The sequence below is a fragment of the Durio zibethinus genome, chromosome 27 (genome assembly GCF_047325235.1).
Source record: "Durio zibethinus cultivar Kanyao isolate XHJ-2024 chromosome 27, ASM4732523v1, whole genome shotgun sequence".
NCBI lineage: Eukaryota > Viridiplantae > Streptophyta > Magnoliopsida > Malvales > Malvaceae > Durio > Durio zibethinus.
This window is the reverse complement of record NC_143188.1, coordinates 18,058,194-18,073,901: the sequence shown is the minus strand read 5'-3', so window position 1 is coordinate 18,073,901 and position 15,708 is coordinate 18,058,194. Positions and strand designations below refer to the sequence as shown.

General features: G+C 30.0%; 4 protein-coding genes across 4 annotated transcripts; 2 read left to right on the top strand and 2 right to left on the bottom strand.

The window, feature by feature from the left end:
* Positions 1-1,363: 1,363 nt before the first annotated feature.
* On the bottom strand, positions 1,364-2,486 carry LOC111279814 (putative glutathione S-transferase). The gene is made up of 2 exons (XM_022866866.2): positions 2,045-2,486; positions 1,364-1,820 (listed from the first exon to the last, which is right to left on the bottom strand). The coding sequence occupies exons 1-2, from the start codon at positions 2,351-2,353 to the stop codon at positions 1,455-1,457; spliced, it is 675 nt and encodes a 224-aa protein (XP_022722601.2). The 5' UTR covers positions 2,354-2,486; the 3' UTR covers positions 1,364-1,454.
* A 2,411-nt stretch (positions 2,487-4,897) lies between these two features.
* Positions 4,898-6,502, bottom strand: LOC111279958 (putative glutathione S-transferase). The gene is made up of 2 exons (XM_089756396.1): positions 6,002-6,502; positions 4,898-5,261 (listed from the first exon to the last, which is right to left on the bottom strand). Exons 1-2 carry the CDS (start codon positions 6,308-6,310, stop codon positions 4,932-4,934), a joined length of 639 nt encoding a protein of 212 aa, XP_089612522.1. The 5' UTR covers positions 6,311-6,502; the 3' UTR covers positions 4,898-4,931.
* Positions 6,503-7,606: 1,104 nt separating this feature from the next.
* On the top strand, positions 7,607-8,983 carry LOC111279810 (putative glutathione S-transferase). Its single transcript, XM_022866862.2, has 2 exons — positions 7,607-8,351; positions 8,562-8,983. The coding sequence occupies exons 1-2, from the start codon at positions 8,043-8,045 to the stop codon at positions 8,913-8,915; spliced, it is 663 nt and encodes a 220-aa protein (XP_022722597.2). The 5' UTR covers positions 7,607-8,042; the 3' UTR covers positions 8,916-8,983.
* Positions 8,984-10,462: 1,479 nt separating this feature from the next.
* On the top strand, positions 10,463-15,448 carry LOC111279991 (protoheme IX farnesyltransferase, mitochondrial-like). The gene is made up of 7 exons (XM_022867109.2): positions 10,463-10,896; positions 10,982-11,111; positions 11,965-12,102; positions 12,234-12,367; positions 13,786-13,911; positions 14,290-14,393; positions 14,809-15,448. The coding sequence occupies exons 1-7, from the start codon at positions 10,565-10,567 to the stop codon at positions 15,186-15,188; spliced, it is 1,344 nt and encodes a 447-aa protein (XP_022722844.2). The 5' UTR covers positions 10,463-10,564; the 3' UTR covers positions 15,189-15,448.
* Positions 15,449-15,708: the final 260 nt, after the last annotated feature.

The window sequence follows — 15,708 nt, the reverse complement described above, 5'->3', positions numbered from 1 at the left end:
GAAATTGGATTGGAATTGAGTTTTAGGTGAATTTGTCTGGTGTGTATATATATATATATATATATATATATATATATATAATAATTTTTTATTATTTATTTAATTTTATATGTATATATATTATATTAATAAAATTATTATTTAATACTTTAATTTTAAATATTAATTTAATAAATTTATTATATTTATATATTATTAAGATATAATTTATAATAAAAATATTATTTTATAAATATTATTTTAAATTTAAATTATTAAATTAATTTCAAAATAGATTATTGTGATTTTATAAATAAATTTGAATCAAATTTAATATAAAAAATAATATTTTAATATCAAATTAAATTAAAATTAGATATAGATTTTATAAATTAGATTAAAATCGAAACAAATAAAAATTCATCCCGTAACCATCAATAAGTAAGTATGAATCTATCCTTAGTTAATCAAATCCTTAACATAAGCTGTCAAGCTGCGTGGTTGAAGAAAAGTTTTGACTCATGAATAACAACCCGACTTGTCCCGTTCTCAGCTTTTATATGACCCATAATATTCGGGTCGGATTGGTTCTTGAATTAACCCCACCCAATTTGCACCCTTAATAGGCTGTTCGATTAGTACTTTTTTTTTTCTCAAATCATTCTACTTTTGTTGAACTTTCTTTGTTAGTTTATTCAAATTCAATCATATTTCATTTACTTCCAAACCTTAATAAAATAAATAAAATCCAACCAAAGACAAAAAAATGTTATGGCTCACCTTAAGAAGAAGCATTTTATCTTTGACGTGAATGGAATGCTTGGTGCTATTTTTATTTAACATAATACGATCTGAATATCAAATGTCTTTGCAACTTTCATGTGAGGGGTATTTTTGGATTTAATGGGTAAAACCATTTTTTTTTTCATTAAAGATTATTAATAAATAATTAATAATATTTTTTATTTTTAAATTGATCTGATATGTATAATATTACATCAACTCAATCACGTCACTAATTTATCGCACATACCTCTCATTTTTTATTTATAAATAAGGTTATCAAAGTATTATTCAATCATCTTACTTTTTAATACTTTCTCTTTATTTTACTCTTTTTTCAATATATTTTTATTAATTTGAGAGTTGAAATACAAATATAAAAAATATTTTCTGTTTTTATCTTCAACCACTTTCTCTCTTTTTTTATGATTTCAAGGTTTTTTTCCTTCATTCGGAGCTCGACACAAATATTTTTATTTAACTATTTATTTTATATTTATTATCTATTATTTGTTTGCTTTTGTAGAACCTAAAACAATAACTTTTATTCTTTAATTCTATTCAACATAGGTTTCGCTGCGATGAGAGGGCTCTCACCACCTTTCCAAATGAAACTAAACATATTACATATATAGCAATTGATAACAAATCAATATTCAGGAAGGCTAGCTATTATATGAAGCTTTTCGATGCTAATTGTTAAGCTGTTCAGCTACAATCTTCTCCCTAATGCGCCTCATATAGGCCAACAATTTGTCACGATCAGGGATGGTTTCTTTGATGACAGGAACTTCCAGGAAATTTTGAACCCATTGAGATAGACGGGGCAAGGTGCTTGGTTCCAGCATCTTGATGCCAATTACTTCTTCAGCATTCTTGAACCAATAGGCCAGCAACCCATAGGAGATGTCCACTAAATTAATGGTATCACCACCAAAAAACTTCTTGTCCCCAAGAGCTTGCTCTTCTATGATTTTCAGCACTTCGAAAAAATCTTTTGCTGCTTTCTCTTGATCCACTCCACCGGTTGATCGAAAAAATGCACGAAAAATCGGACCCTAAGATCATAATACGTGATAGACAAAAAGCTCAAATCAATTCAATATTCACGTTATAAACCTTTTAAATCGCCTCCAAAGCTTAATATATATCTTGTAAAACTACATAATTTTTTTTTATATTTTTTTCTCATTTGAGTCAATATCATCACCAAAATTAGTATGAACAGTAACATTAAAAAAAAAAATGATGGGTGAACGGAGATAAAAAGAGCCAAATTCACCTTGTCTACTATAAATTGAATCCAAAACCGAGCCATGGCTTTCTCATAAGGATCAGTTGGCAGCAATGGATGTTCAGGCCAGGTTTCTTCGATGTATTCAAGGATGATGAGGGACTCGGCAATTGGGTTGCCGCCATGGACAAGGACGGGGATCTTCTTGTAAACAGGATTGTACTTCAACAGCAGTTCACTCTTGTTAGAAAGGTCTTCCTCTATGTATTCATAGTCTATACCTTTGATTTTCAATGCCCAAATCACTCTCTGACTAAAGGGACTAGACCAGAATCCGTGTAGCTTCACTTCTGCCATTGCTTTGTTTTGTTTGAGCTCAAGATGCAAAGTCTGTTGCTAGGCCAAAGTCAATATAAAAGGAAATTCATGCTTGGATAACAAGTTTGAATATTGATTAATTTAATGTCCTTGCATTTGTTTCCAAATATTTTGATTTCGTATTCATGCTTGGATAACAAGTTTCAACGTAGAAATTAATTTAATATCCTTGTGTTTCTTTTCAAATATTTTGATTTGGTTTTGGGCTGCTCTACCTGATTTAATTTTGTTATCATGTAGGGTTCAGCCTTATTCTTGTTATGAGAAAAAGTGTGAGTAGCGCAGAGAGAAAAATAGAAACCAAAAAAAAAAAAAAAAAAAAAAAAAAAGAGAGCTATCAATTTAATCAAGAAATTGAATAAAAATCGATTCGTGATCTGCTTGAATTAAAATTATATCAATATATTCATAATTTAGTGTTTTATTTTTTGAATAATAAAAATCAAATTTAAAATTTTTTAAAAATAAATTTAGAATATATTTATTGAATCATCTATTTAATAAAATTTTTTTAATTATCTCTTTAATTGTTATTTAACTTTAATTTTAATTAAAAAAATTTTTTATATATCAATTATTTAATAGTATAAATTTTTTTAATAGTCTATGATTTTGATTTGTTCGTTTTACATTGAAAATCTTTTCACATGTGTTTTATTTTTTTACATTATTAATTATTGATTATTTTTATATTGTATTTGTCGCATCAAACCCCACAAATTTGCCTTTTTTATTCGTTGCAATTGTATAGCATCAATTATAAAATTTTAAGTTGTTTTGTTGGGGAAATGGTTGGAAGTTTGACGAACTGATCAGTACCGTCTGATTGATATTTTAAATGTTTTAGGCCCTTTGAATGGTTCGCGGTTTTGATTAATTTACAGTCCAAAAAAAAAAAAAGCTAATGCAATACCTTGACTTTGGAGACTCAGATATTGTTTTTACTATATATTTACATAAGAATTCTGAGACATCCTATCAGTCTCCTTTTGAATATTCAAAAGCATTTAAAGAAATAATATTTATTTATCAATTTGGATAACTGAATTTTTATTTGATTCTTCATTTATCAAAGTTAGATAATCTGATAAAAATCATGAAACTTATGATTGTTATGAGATAGTTTTTTATCTCATCTACAGACTTATGATTATATATGAAAATTAATATTCTATCAACAAAATTAATAAGTTTTCTTTTATTATTGGAACTTCCTTGAAATGTTGGATTCATGAGTTCAAGGAACTTGTGTTGTTCAAATATTTTTAGCCCTCCTATTTCTTCAATAGTTACCAGCCAGTGAGCAACTGCACCAAATGCCATGTCCACCTTGCTCATTTTGTCTCCCCAAGGAATTTCTTCCCTTCAAGCAGACCATGTTCTTGAATGGTTTCTAACATTTCCCAAGCTGTCCTTTACTGCCTTCTCCTGCTCTTCGCCACTGGTTCGATAAGTCTTTGAGATTGAAGGGCTCTGTCAGAACCAGAGACATATGCATGTTACTTAACAATAATCCTAGCTAACCAGAGTTACAGAAGAATGAAAATTAACAGGATTTGAACATAGCACACTACAATATCATTTATATGTAAACCAATAAATCAAAAAGTTAAACGTAAAATTTAATTCAACTAATTCATATAACAATTTTTAAAAAGTGGCATTGATCAGCATATCTGAATTTAAATTTCAGTACTTATAATAATAAATTTAAATGGTGAACTCCAAAAATTAGAAAACAAGAAATTTTGAAAGAAAATTTTTTTCTGTGCGCATCCAAACTTTTTTTGATGAATTCTGTGATAAAATTGATAAAAACTAAATTGATGTATAAACAATTAAAATTGAAGTGAAGAAACTAGGAAGTAATTGTTTAAGAATAAACTGTACATATCAATTTCAATGGATTTGTCCAAGGTTGTTGATTCGAGTGTGTTCATTTAATTGTATCACATGCTTGGAATTTGGTTTATGTCATGCATGATGCAACTTAATTAATTGGTTTTTTTATCAAGAGTCAACAAAAACTTTCACTAAATCCTTCTTAATTAAGCATAAATGGATAATGGGAAGCTAATAAAATAAATGCATCTACTAGTGGGATAAAATTTATGTGAAAGTTTTTAAGTGAAATTGATAAAGTTTTTTCTTAAAAATTATTTAATAAAAATTTTAATAAAAAATCTAAATCGATATATTAATAAAATTTAATGTGAAGATCAATAATATATAATTATTAAAAATATTATTTATAATTCAAATTTGATCTATATTTATTAATCGATAAAAATTTTATCAACATTTTTACTTAAAACATCTATTTAAAAATATACATCAAAATTTATTCAAATTTTTTCAAATTTTACATACTTGATTTATGAAACGAAATATTTCAATTTATCATTTTGATTTTTAATTTTAATGTTTATTTAATCACTTTTAATTGAAAAATTCACAAATTTCACTTAAATAACTTTATCTAAGTATTTCCGCTACTAGTGTGCTTAAACACAATTCCAGCAGACAAATTCATGAAGTTCAAGCAGATGATGAACATCTATGTCGCTCGCTTGAACATGCGACCAAGATCAGGGAAGTTTTCTTTGATTTCTGGAACTTCTTTGAAATTCTTGGTCCACGCTTGCAGGCGAGGAAGCTTGTGGGCTTCGATTAGATTTATGCCAAGTACTTCTTCAAAGACTCCTGGCCAGTAGGCGAGTCCTCCAAAGCCTATGTCCACCATGCTAATCTTGTCTCCTCCGAAGAATTTATTGTCTCCAAGGGCATGTTCTTTTATGGTTCTTAACGTTTCCAAGGTCTCCTCAATTACTTTGTTACGCTCTTCTCTGTAGTTCCATAAATCTTCCATGCTATTGAACCCTGTTAGAATCAAATATCACCATCATTTAAATTAAACTTGATAATTTAAAACATATTACGATAAAATAATACAAAAATTAAGGCTATAAATAAAGTGAACATAAACAAATAAATAAATGTCTATAATTTGTTCATTTATTTTTAAAAATATATTCATATTCGATTCATATTCATTCAAAAAATTATTCTATTCATTTGTATTCAATTCATTTAAATAATAGATTATTTGTATTTGATTCAATTAAATTAAATGAATTTGTTTGTGAACATTAAATAAATATGTTTACGAACATATATAAATAAATAATTTATGAATAATAAATAAACTATAACTAAATAAATTTAAACAAATAAATCTTAAACGAACATAAATGAACCGAAATAAATATAAATAAACCTTAAAATAAGATTAAAGTAAATGATAAAAATATAATTTTATTAGTATTATTATAAACAAATAACAAACGAACAATAAACGAACTTTAAACAAATTTGCTCATAAATATAAATAAATCAAACGAATCTCTATTCGTATTTAATTCGTTTAATAAACGAATATAAAAATATTATTCAAAATCGTTTGTTAAGTTTAATAAATGAACATAAACAAACAAATATCAAATATGTTCACAAATAATTTGTGAAAAATTCTATTCATTTACACTCGTAATAAAAATGATAAAAAAAAATCAATATGATATAAATCGTAACACATAATATTTATGCCGGCAGTATTTTGTTGTGTACCTTATCATAAGCAAATTTGATCCAAAACCGAGCGATGGCTCTCTCATATGGATCACTTGGGAGTAAGGAATTCTGGGGCCGTATCTCTTCGATGTATTCAAGAGTAACCGAGGACTCACGAACTGTTTTGCCACCATGAATGAGCACAGGTATCTTCTTGTGAACCGGATTAGATTGGAGAAGCAAAGGGCTCTTATTGGAGAGATCTTCTTCTACGTATTCATATGCTATGCCTTTCAGTTTCAGAGCACAAATGACTCTGAAACTATATGGACTAAGCCACATTCCAAGCAGTTTCACTTCTTCCATTTTTTAGAAATCAATCAGAGTGGTCAAAGGCCTTGCTTGTCCAGGCAGTTTGATAGTGATTAAACAAAGACTCCCAAGTAAAGAATTTTTTTTAGATAAACGACAAGCTATTAAAGGACCAAGAAGTGCTAAAAGTCCCAAATGAAAACAAACAAAGAAAAATGGTTTTGTAGAATTTTAGTTAAATCGAGATTGTTAGCAAGGGGTGTTCATAATTCAATTTTAATCGAATTAATCGATCGAATTGATATAATTTAGTTAATCGGTTGATCATCGAATTAATTTTAATCGGTCAATGAAAATGATTTTAGAAAAATTTTGATTTTCAATTAATCGAATTAACCGAAATTTTAACAAAAAAAATTTAAAAAAAATCAGAATATAAAATAAAAAATAATGAAATAGATTATTTTATTTCATAAATTGTTAGAGTTTTTAATGTAATACTTTGAAATTTGAATATTTTGTTGGATAATTTTATTTAAATTATTTAAAATATGAGAAATTGAGAGTTTAAAGATAATTTAATTTAAATATATTTATTATTTGATTAATCAAAAAAATTAATCAAACCGATCGAACTAAATTCGATCAGTTAATTTTGAAAATTAATAAATTCAATTTGATTAATACAATTAAAAAATCACAACTCTTTATTCAAATCTCTATAAATAGAGATTTCAAAAATTATTCCAAATATACAAAATTTATTATTAGAACTTATTCTTTCTTCACTCACGTTCTCAAATCAAAAGCAAGTTTCTTCAACATTGTTTCGTGCATAAAACTTTGTATAAAAAAATGTTTTCCATTCTTCGTTAAAGGTGTTTAATCAATGATTTGATTTTACAAGTTTAGCAAACAAAGCTTCGTTGTATCCTAAAATTATTGAGGATTAGGAGTGAATTTGATTCAAGACTAAAATTAGTTTTTTCCACTTCACTATGAAAAATATATATAATCAGAGACAATCATATTGGAGTTGCAATTGAATAGAATGGCTAAATTTGACCATAAATACGATGAAAAACAAGATTTGCAATCAAGTTAAAATCCTAATTGTGGTTGATTTTTTTTATTGCAATTTTGTAAATAATGTTATAATAAGGATCAAAGCAGCATGCATTGTAGAGTTCACCTACTGCAAAAAATAATAGGTCAAACTTTACCATAAGTCCCTGTGCTTTTCAATTTTTAGAAACTTAATCTCTCTAGTATTATTTAAAAAATTTTAGTTTTTATAATATTATTTTTGAAAGATTTCAGTTCAATAGTTAATAATATACATGGGTTAAATTCCTTAAAAAATAATACTATAGAAACTAAATTTCTTAAAAATAATATTATAAAGACTAATTTCTTTTAAATAATACTATAAGGATTAAATTTATAAAAATAAAAAAGTACGAGGATCTATGATAAAATTTAACCAAAATAATATAATCACTTCATTTTCTTCGACCATTGACCAGTTCAATGACAGGAATTATTATCTAATTTCCCAACTTCCCACTATATAATATATGAAATATATGGAGGGTTTTCAAAAAAGACAACCTGTTTTCAATTCAACCACTGATTTAGAAAAAAAAAAAAAAAGCTTGAAAATATTTAATCTGACTGTTTGACTTGGAGAACTCCATTCATCACACTATAAATTGACTTTTTAGGCGTGCCATGTCTCAACAATCTGATTTTCTGATTGATCACTCATCCAGGAAGAATCAGAGTAATGGCTGAAGTGAAGCTGCTTGCAACATGGCCTAGTCCTTTCTATTATAGGGTCGTTTGGGCCCTGAAATTGAAAGGAATAGCATATGAATTCATAGAAGAAGATCTAACCAATAAAAGTCTCCTGCTTCTCCTGTATAATCCAGTTCACAAGAAAATACCAGTACTCATTCATGGTGGAAAGCCAATTTGTGAGTCTATGGTTATTCTTGAATATATCGAAGAGGTTTGGCCACAAAATTCCTTGCTGCCAACTGATCCATATGATAAAGCCATTGCTCGTTTTTGGATTAAATTTGCCGAAGACAAGGTAAATCTTTTGGCTTTCAGACATGGTTTTGGAGCCTGTTTTCTTGCTTTTAATTTCATTAGTTAATCTCCATTATATATAAAGATGACAATTCCTATGTTTGTATCATATTTATGTTGTATCAAACACGTGCAAAACATGAAAAATTACCTTGTCAAATTCATGTCGACATACCTGCAATGTTGTAAAAGACCTATTTAACTGTTACAGAGCCCAGTAATCTGGATGGTTTTCTGGACCAACGGTGAAAAACAAGAGAAGGCGGTTAAGGACAGCTTGGAAATGCTAAAAACCATTGAAGAACATGCTATTGGAGAGAAGAAATTTTTTGGGGGAGACCAGATTGACATGGTGGATTTAGCTTTTGGTCAACTTGCCCAATGGTTACAAGTCATTGAAGATGTAACAGGGTTGAAGCTACTTGAAGCTAGTAAGTTCCCTCGTTTGCAAACTTGGATCAAAAACTTCAAACAAGTTCCTACAATCAAAGAAAACCTTCCTGTTTATGATCAGATGTTTGATTTCTTCAAGGGTCGCAGAGAGATGCTACTTGCATCAAAATGACACCATTGTATCTGAATCAATTGTTTTGTATTTTTCTCTACAACTCATATAAATTATATCTTACAATCTAAAATATTATGACACGAAAATGATACGATTTAAAATTTTAGTAATAATTATACATAAATTTAATAAAATAAAGTTTTTTTTCATATTTTTATATTAATATAAATTATGATATATAATTTTTATATAAAATATAATATAAATACAAAATTTTCAATATTTTATACTGTATGAATATTCCAATAATTAGATTTACTCATATGGTTGATCTTTCTCGGAGAAATAGCATGTAGAAATAATGTTTTAGGCCTTGGTTTCCATTGAGCAGGGTATGGAAATTAGGGTGAAATCATGACTAATGATTTCATCTTGATGGTCAAATTATGCATTAGATTAAGGCTTCATTTGGATCTCATCAAATTATAAGTGATGTGAGATTTACTTGACTTTTTCACTTCGAACGCACCGTTTTTTCGTTTGGATTCCATCTTTGAGGCACAATCTAAAAGCTCTAGTAAAAATTATGTAGTCCCATCGCACTTTTTTTTTCTCAATTTTATCCTTCAGATTTTTTTTTTACCTTATAATTATAAGTTCTTAATGATTATTTTCATTTTTACTTTATCACATTGTTATTTTTACATCTAAATATATATTTCATTATTATTTTTATTTTTATTATTATAATAATTAATCTCATCTTTATACTTATTTTTAATCTCTTCGAAATTAATCTCATATCCATTCAAATGGAATCAGAAATTTTTTTTTATCTTTTTATCTTTCAACTAAAATATTTTATATCAGTGATTAAACTTGATCATAATAGTTCATGTGGAGTCTATCACTCTTTTCTTTGTAAAACATTTTGCCTCATACTATTATACTTACCCAACCAAGTTTAGTTGGTAACCTTGGTTATAGTAGTCCATTCTTTAGAGCCTTTTTTTTTTGTTTGTTTTTCTTTTTCATTTAAGATTTTTTTTTTCTTTCAATTGTTCTTTTATTTTATTTTTTTTTCAAACACTTAGTGATCACAATTTGAAAATATAACAATTTGTGATATTTTTTGGGTTAAAATACCATGTTATCATTTTTTACGATGTTTTATTTTTCATAATCATATTATTTATAAATTAAAATATATGTGATGTCATCTTAATCTAATTTATGTAATTAAAAAATTTTATTATCAATACATTTGATAATCTCTTAAACAAATAGATCATTTATTAACGTTTTTTCATTTATAACATCGAAACAAAAAAAAAAAGTTTGATAAACAATTTATGAAAATCTTAATTTTTTTTATTTATTAAATTTAACAAATAATTATAAATAATATTTCGTGATTTATTAATTAAAATCAATAAATCACAAAAATAACAAAATTCGAAGTGGGCCTTTCCTAATTTACATTTTTCATATGGATTTCGTACGTGGGCTGGGTTGCTTTCTTCGGCTGCTATTGGGTTTTGGCTACAGGAGTGGAGATCTTTCCTGAAGAAAGTTCTTCGACTTCTAGACTTGTGTTCTGGCAACGCATCTCGACAGTTGACACCAAAAAAATAAAATAAAATAATTAACTCCCAAAAATCCAAAATCTCTGCCAAAGTTTCGCTTCAAAAGATCTCTTAAAAGCCATGTGGCGATTCTCCGCTACTTTGAGCTTCTCTTCGAGGCTTCTCTCCTCTTCGTTCTCCACCAATCCTAATTACTTTCATCACGGCTTCGCTTTTTCCGTTTTCGCTCTAAACGGCGTCGTAGAACCGCCACTTTCTCCTTCTTATCAACGCTTCTGCTTCTCATCGTCGGCGCCTTCACCTTCTCCCTCGTCGGGCTCCGTTATAAAGCTATGGTTTCTCGCCGACAAATCCGAAGCGTTTCGACCTTTAAGTTCCAAAGCTAGAGATGCAATCCAGCTCGCTCGTCATTACGGTCGATGCTATTGGGAGCTCTCCAAGGCTCGTCTCAGGTCAAATTTCACTGAGATTTTTAGGCAAATCTTTGAAGTTTTGGTTTTTGTTTTTGAATTTTGACTTTTTTGGTTCGTTTACTAGTTTGCTGGTGGTGGCAACTTCGGGGACTGGATATGTATTAGGGAGTGGAAACGCCGTAGATTTGGCGGGGCTTTGTTGTACCTGTGCTGGAACCATGATGGTTGCTGCTTCTGCGAATTCATTGAATCAGGTTGCCTTTCTCGTTCTTTTCTGTTTTTGATTGCTTTCTTTGAACACCTTGTTAAGCTCAATTATAGCATTGAGAAACCTAAATTAAGTTTTTATTGATCAGATTGAAACGTGCAGTTAACAAAATAGTTTCGTTATTGAATAGATATCTGCGAATGACTATTTATATTTGCAAGCATCTTAATAGCTCTATCTTCAATAAAAAGTTGCATATAAACAATGTTACCTCTTGGTTAATTGGAAGTATGGATAATAAAGAAATAAGAAAAGCCTGACCCTAAAACGCTGCACCTTTGCTAATATTAGGATCCTAGTGCCCCTTTGTGCTTTTGAGGACATTGTATATTGAATTTTTATGAATTAAATTATCAAGGCTCTCTCTCACCCCTGCCCCTTTCTTGTTATTAGTTTTAAACGATTAGTCTGAGGGTATACCTGACTTTTTAGGTTATTTATCTATAAATCTTAGATAGGGATGTTGTGTCAGTGGCTTGAATTCAAAGCCCAATGAGTTGTCTTGCACTATAATCAAGGAAGATGGAGATTATAGCTCATTGGGCATGATTTAAATTCATCGACATAGCTTTCCTGATATAACAGATAGATAAATAACCTGACAAAAGGATAGGGAAAGAAACAAGATAAATTCATTGAAATTCTAAGAATTGAATTCTTGACTTGCAAATTCTAATTTTCTATTACCTTCTTTTCTTGACGACCATGTTTTTATTATCTTTGAGTTGGTTGATTTTGCAAGCATGTAATCCTGCATGGTGGTTGTATTTTAAGTTACTTTTCATGAATTGACTAGATTGACTGAGATTTGGGTTAACCAAAGGTATTCATGTCCCTAGGTGTTTGAGATAAATAATGATGCCAAAATGAAGAGAACAAGGCAAAGACCTCTACCCTCGGGACGCATCACAGTACCACATGCAGTCACCTGGGCATCTTCTGTTGGGTTTTCTGGCACTGCTCTGTTGGCATTCAAGGTGGCCAGATGAATTTACTCACTTTTCTGTATTTGTTTAATTTAAAAAATGTAATTCTTTTATCTTCACCAAACACTTAAAATGTTGTCAGTTGAGTGACTAATGTTGCTACTGCTCCAAGGTTATCGCAGGCTAATATGTTGGCAGCTGGGCTTGCAGCCTCCAATCTTGCTCTCTATGCATTTGTGTATACTCCATTGAAGCAGATTCATCCTGTAAATACATGGGTTGGGGCTGTTGTTGGTGCCATTCCTCCTCTTTTAGGGTAATTTTGTCTTTAAATTTTTTTTTTCTTTTTATGACTGTCTCTTAAGGAAATTTTAGTTTATATTCTTATGGTTGGTATAGTATTTAACCGTGTCAAGTTTTTCCATGCCTGTTAATACTTGCATGTGCCATACAAAAAGCTTGGAAGTAAAATGTCCATTACTGAACCCCATCCATATATTGTCTATATTATTTGATCTTTGTGATCAAAAGACATTTAATAAGCTTATGTTGACGCCATGTTTTGGCTACTTAGTTCGGAGCTCCGGATATATGTTGCCTAATATCATTTGATCGTTGTGATTAAAAGACTGGAATGATAAGTTGATGTTGATGGCATGTTTTGACTGCTTAGTAGGTTCAGTGAGCTTAGGTTTTTGAATTTTAAGTTTTGCTGTAACCATAAGGATAAAGAAAGAGGGACAACTTTTTGGTGCAGAAAATATTGTCTCTGCAAGTTCTTAGCTTGGTGTGAGCGAAGTGATAAGATTAGCACGATGAAGTTGGATTTTGATATGCCCTTTTTTCCCTTGTTTTCTAATTGAAAACAATAGGTTTCAGCCAACTTTTTGGCTTCTGATGTCATGATGAATAAATTTTGAAATAGCTGAATATACTGTCCGGTTGCTGGAACCCCATTAGAGTGCAGCTTTATTTTGAGAAGTTTTGGTGAGGACATGGAAGATGTTACCTGCCTCTTTGCTAGCTTCTAATGGGGCTTATGCTAAATCCTGTTGCCTTAGAGAGGGCTTCATAAAGTCTTTGATGATCTAGGCTGGTAATAGATAAGAACTTTCTATAAACTTCTATGGGCCAAACTAGGAAATTACTGTGTACATGGTTCTAGTTTCTTGATAAGCTTTCCTAACATATATGTGATACCCCATCTTGTGTTACCAACTCAGCTGATTTTTCTATCAATTTGTTGTATTATTTTCAACTAGTGCTTCTGCTTTTGTTTTAACTTTTTTCATATGAAAATTTCCCTTAGTTGACATGGGTGATGGAAAACACATTCCAATATTTTTGTTTATTTGCAGAAGAATTATTCTCTTTCTATGGTCTCTGGACTTTGATGGAATTCTTATTTTTGTTTATTGCTTATGAACAGGTCCTCTTATGACTTATAAAACAGGGAAAAAATAAACCCTCCCTTGAAATTAAGGGAAAAAAGAACAAAAGGTCCTCATATTGTGTTGACAGATGTATATGGAATCTCTGTTGGAGAGTTAATAAATATAAGTAGCATATGTTGAGAGGGTATAGAAACGCCTAAAACCTTTTGCTGAAAATATAGAGGTCTTTTTATTTGAAGGAAAAAAGATAGGCCTTGCCTTAAGTTGGTTTTAAGTTTTATTTTAAATTTACTTTAACCACTTATACACAGGCTTATTATTTTCTGATCTGAATTCTTAGGTGGGTTGCTGCTTCTGGTGAGATTTCCCTCAATGGATTAATTCTTCCAGCAGCTCTCTACTTTTGGCAAATACCCCATTTTATGGCCCTAGCATACTTGTGCCGCGATGACTATGCTGCAGGAGGGTATGTACATGTTTTAGCAATAAGCATTTTCAGAACTTGTTTCAGCTGAGCAACTTTTTATATTTCTTTCTGCACATAAAATTGGACTTTTCTGTTTCAGCCCTTTCTATGTAATCTTGTTTTGAAACCTAAGCTTTGGCTTGGAGACATGATCTTTACATAAATTCCGTAATATAACCTGGAAAGTTGAAATTTTTACCTTTTCTGAATTAAGAAATGTATTTAGTTTACATTTTCATAAGATATCATTAGGATGATTCTTTCATGGATAATATGAGGCATTTCAGCACCCTTTGCGTGTGAATTGGTCAGTTGTTAATGCATGTCACACGATCTTGCTCTATTGACTTCATTTTCTATGATTTTTTATTTTTTCAGGTACAGGATGTTCTCCCTTGCAGATCCTTCAGGTCAACGAACGGCTGCCGTGGCTTTCAGGAACTGCCTGTATCTCATTCCTTTAGGGTTCATAGCCTATGACTGTAAGTTACCTTATTCCAAACATGAAAACTATCATACTAGGCTTCCTTTTCCATTAGTCCTCATTTATATTTATTAAAATTTCACTGTACAGGACTAGTACCATATATTGGCACATGATTTGAAAACATTGGGTATTCTCCAAAAATTTATAACCTGAATATGAATTCTGAATAGTTTCTGTTTGACCTATCTTAATTAGTACTATAGTATATGGGTACCTGGTAATTTTAAAAAATGTGTTTTATATTTAACATGTCACACGAATTTGACATGATAATTTTTCGTATTTTACATATATTTAACACTACATGAACAAAATACAGACATACAAATTACCAGGTCCGGATGGACTATAATTTGTCTCACATTTTCATTTTTGTTTCATCATATAAGCTAGTGAAATTCTTTCTGCAGGGGGTGTGGCTACTGGGTGGTTTTGTGTTGAATCAACGCTTATCACCCTAGCAATAAGTGCTGCAGCATTATCATTTTACCGCGATCGGACCACTCAAAAAGCAAGAAGGATGTTTTATGCTAGCCTTTTGTATCTTCCTGTATTTATGTCTGGGCTCCTATTTCATCGTCTCTCCGATAATCAGCGATGCCTTGCGGATAATCCTGACAGGATTGTTGAGCTTTCATCTACCTCACAAGATCTAACTGAAAGTGGAGAAGATTATCAGAAGAAGAAAGTGAGGCATTTGACTGCTGGTCCACAAGCACGCTCACCTGTAGCATATGCATCTATTGCTCCATTTCCCTTTCTTCCCGTTCCTTCTTATGTCGATCCTTGATGTGCCAAATTGGCTTCAAATTTTGTATACCGAATAATAAACTTGTTGCAAGGGCAGCCAAAACATCTTCAGCTTTCCATTAAGCTTTTCTCTCAGGACTTCATTTACACATTTTATTATTCTTCATTGTCAATAATTTGAGATTAAATGTAATTGTGATTCAGCTGTTAATGCACTGAGTGACATTCATCTTGCAGGTTTTCTGCATGCTGCCTTCCAAATAAATCCGTTGTGCATTGATCCAACACAACGTTTTCACATTGATCTGATATACTCTGCATATGGTGCTTGCTTGTTTTTTTTTTTTTCCCAAGTACTGTAATTGGAGTAAAAAGGAAAATTACAAGCGTCATAAATCGATCTTCAGATTTGTGAGAATCCACCTTTGAACTTTATTTTTTGAACTAAATTCGATTAAGATCTAATAATTTGTATATTTTTATTATATAAAATATTAAAATCTATATATTTATATCATATTTTATATAAAAATTATATCGTGTTGATACAAATATTAGAT

Coding starts and splice junctions, on each gene's coding strand:
- LOC111279814 (XM_022866866.2), bottom strand. CDS start 2,353: ATGGCAGAAGTGAAGCTACACGGATTCTGGTCTAGTCCCTTTAGTCAG. Junction 1,821..2,044: donor TTCAATTTATAGTAGACAAG/GTGAATTTGGCT, acceptor TTATGATCTTAG/GGTCCGATTTTTCGTGCATT.
- LOC111279958 (XM_089756396.1), bottom strand. CDS start 6,310: ATGGAAGAAGTGAAACTGCTTGGAATGTGGCTTAGTCCATATAGTTTC. Junction 5,262..6,001: donor TCAAATTTGCTTATGATAAG/GTACACAACAAA, acceptor TGATATTTGATT/CTAACAGGGTTCAATAGCAT.
- LOC111279810 (XM_022866862.2), top strand. CDS start 8,043: ATGGCTGAAGTGAAGCTGCTTGCAACATGGCCTAGTCCTTTCTATTAT. Junction 8,352..8,561: donor TTAAATTTGCCGAAGACAAG/GTAAATCTTTTG, acceptor TAACTGTTACAG/AGCCCAGTAATCTGGATGGT.
- LOC111279991 (XM_022867109.2), top strand. CDS start 10,565: ATGTGGCGATTCTCCGCTACTTTGAGCTTCTCTTCGAGGCTTCTCTCC. Junction 10,897..10,981: donor CTCTCCAAGGCTCGTCTCAG/GTCAAATTTCAC, acceptor TTCGTTTACTAG/TTTGCTGGTGGTGGCAACTT. Junction 14,394..14,808: donor AGGGTTCATAGCCTATGACT/GTAAGTTACCTT, acceptor TTCTTTCTGCAG/GGGGTGTGGCTACTGGGTGG.